Source organism: Aplysia californica, unplaced genomic scaffold, assembly GCF_000002075.1.
Source record: "Aplysia californica isolate F4 #8 unplaced genomic scaffold, AplCal3.0 scaffold00488, whole genome shotgun sequence".
NCBI lineage: Eukaryota > Metazoa > Mollusca > Gastropoda > Aplysiida > Aplysiidae > Aplysia > Aplysia californica.
The window spans coordinates 537031-539767 of NW_004797758.1; the positions used below are offsets into that span (position 1 = coordinate 537031).

Sequence of the window (2737 nt, forward strand, 5' to 3'; positions counted from 1 at the left end):
TCTCTCTCTCTCTCTCTCTCTCTGTGTGTGTGTGTGTGTGTGTGTGTGTGTGTCTGGAAATGCAGATGTAGTTATCAGGAACGCAATGAGATGAAATGCAGCTTTATAACGACAATAGTATACGTTTGATACGCACTTATACGCAGATTTTTGAATTCTCAACTGTACGTATTTCTTTGTTTCATTGCTATGTAATTTATTTCATTTCACTTGCTCTTTCTGTCTTTCTCCCTCTCTCCCTATCTCTCTCTCTCTCTCTCTCTCTCTCTCTCTCTCTCTCTCTCTTTCTCTAATTATTTTTTAGCAAAGATCCCCTTGATTGTTGTTTTTTTCACACGCAAGTTATCCCTGTTCATCGATAACAATGATAATGGTGATAGTATGATGTTTCAACGATGCTGACTGTGGTTGTTACGCATAATGATAATGGATACTCAACAGTGGTGAAAAACACAAAAACAAACAAAACCTACCAAAAACAAAAGCGCAACCATTTATCGTCCTGTCTGCTAAAATGTCTGATTTATAACAACATCTGCACAGTTAATATTGTCACAATCACAAACTCATAAAACAATAAGCGTAGAAAGGGAGCTATCTTGACTCTCACCTGATCCATAACTTTTCATTCTGGAGGCTGTGTTGACAGCATCCCCAAAGAGACAGTACCGTGGCATGATGGTGCCGACAATGCCAGCCATGCAAGGACCTGGAAGAAAAGAAGAAAAAACCCGCATTATCACAAAAAAACGATATTGTATTTATGTTGTTGGACGAAAAGTAGACATGTGATATCATACGTTTGTCCGTACGTCGTGTTTTACAATCGTATCAGATGGGGATCAGATGGGTGGTGCCTGGGGTGTGTCAATGAGCAAAACACGACAATCCTAGCTCAAAATACTGGGCGCTGCACAGTGACGACCGACAGTGGCATGGTTGTAAACTGTTACGTATTTATAATTATGTATGTATGTATGTGTGTGTATGTTTGCACAGGTAAAACTAAGTGCCCTTCACGCACAAATAAAAGTGCAATTTATTTTTAAAAATTTTTATTATACGACGCGGGGAACTCTGTGCTACCACTTTCCAAAGAGGACATTTACTAGTTAATCTGAATCGTACGCTTTTTGTTTTGTTTTTGTAAAGTGTTTTACGGCGCTCGCAACTGCATAGGTCATATGAGCGCGCGGGACACTCCTAATATTTTCAGTTGGTAGGAAATTTTGAATTTTGCCCGGGTGGCGGCCGAAGCCTACTCTTATCGATTTTAGACCACCAAGGGATCTTTAACGTGCGCAACTTGCACACGGGCCCTCCGAGATTTTTCGCCCTTGTCCGAGAAGGCTAGGTGTAGATCTTTCCTACCAGAAGATCAGGGGTGTGGCAGAAAGACAGCAGTAAGGAGGAGCCAAGGAGTAGCAGTAGAAAGGCTGCAGAAAGAGTCAAGAGCCCTGAGGAGGGGGCAAAGGAGGTGAAGGGGTGGGGGCAGAAAGTGGAAATGAAAGCAGACAACAGAACATTGCTAGAGAGCAGGAAAGGAGGTGAAAGGAGACAATTTTAGAGAAGAAAACTTTTTGGTCGCTACCCGGAATCGAACCGGGACCTTTGAATGAGAGGCCAACACCTTAACCTCTAGGCCACAAGAGCCCCCTTCCGTACGCTTTGAATAGCAGTCTGTCAAAATGATTTTTTGAGAAATACTGCAAGTTTCAAAGAGATCTTCGTACTAGAAGTATTCTAAAATGTGAAGAATACAACCCGGGGGTACAAAATGACCCCAGGGCTTACGACATTTGAACAGTAAACCATAGTTTGGTCATTGTTTCTTAACAAACGTGTATCGTCTTTTTCTCTGCTCCACTTTTTGTGATTGTTACTCACTTGAAACACCTCTACTCATCAACTCGTATAAATGATGACTTTATTGTGTTGCAAGTTCCTTATAACTCTTACTTAAATCAAATATAATAGCATAGCAGATTATATCTACCCCCCTTCTTCCCATCTGCTCCCTCCAATCCTACACCAGCTCATCCCATCCCATCCAACAACATCATAGGCAATTCTGGGCATACAATAGTTGCTCACGCTGTCTCTATCCGGAGACGTCTCCAACGGAGATATGCCAATCAAAATGTCTTTGTGCTTCAAGACCAAGTAAACAATAAACCTGGGTTACATTTGATAGTTTGCAATTAAGTTTGACATTTTCTTGAAAATAATTGATTTGCAACAGTTTTAGTGGCTATATGTGTGATCTGCAGCGAATAATACCCAGTTTGACCACACAAGGTAGTGTATCTGTGTGCGGGAGTACGTCTCCGAATAGTTCCTGGCGGTGCTCGCAGGAGACGTCTCCGAATATCTTCTGCCGTTGCTCACAGCCTACCTGTGTTCATGCCAATCCGTAGCTGTATCATTCTGTCTAGAGGTGTAGAGAAACGGTTGTCTACCACCATGCTGAGGAGATCCAGGGCCAGGTTCGCTACTTCTGCCGAGTGTCTGTTTCCTATACGGGTTGGTAAACCTGTAGGGAATCAAAAATAGGTTTGTTGAAGTATAATGAGTAACGTTATTCCCGCATCCACTCCGGACATAGGGGATTGCCACGTTAGTGAGACAACTTTCTGGGCCTTCGGCATAATAATATAGTGGCGTCGGTGGCCTAGTGGTTAGGCTCTCGGACTCGCAACCGTAAGGTCGTGGGTTCGAATCCCGTCAGGGGTCCGAC

General features: G+C 42.9%; 1 protein-coding gene across 1 annotated transcript in view; it reads right to left on the bottom strand.

The window, feature by feature from the left end:
- The window catches only part of LOC106012760, a 17319-nt gene that overhangs the window by 4693 nt on the left and 9889 nt on the right, over positions 1-2737 (bottom strand). Inside the window, exons 5-6 of the mRNA XM_035971715.1 lie at positions 2396-2533; positions 576-709 (exon numbers count right to left, since the gene is read on the bottom strand). Coding sequence (XP_035827608.1) covers positions 576-709; positions 2396-2533 — 272 coding nt within the window. The remainder of the gene's footprint in view (positions 1-575; positions 710-2395; positions 2534-2737) is intronic.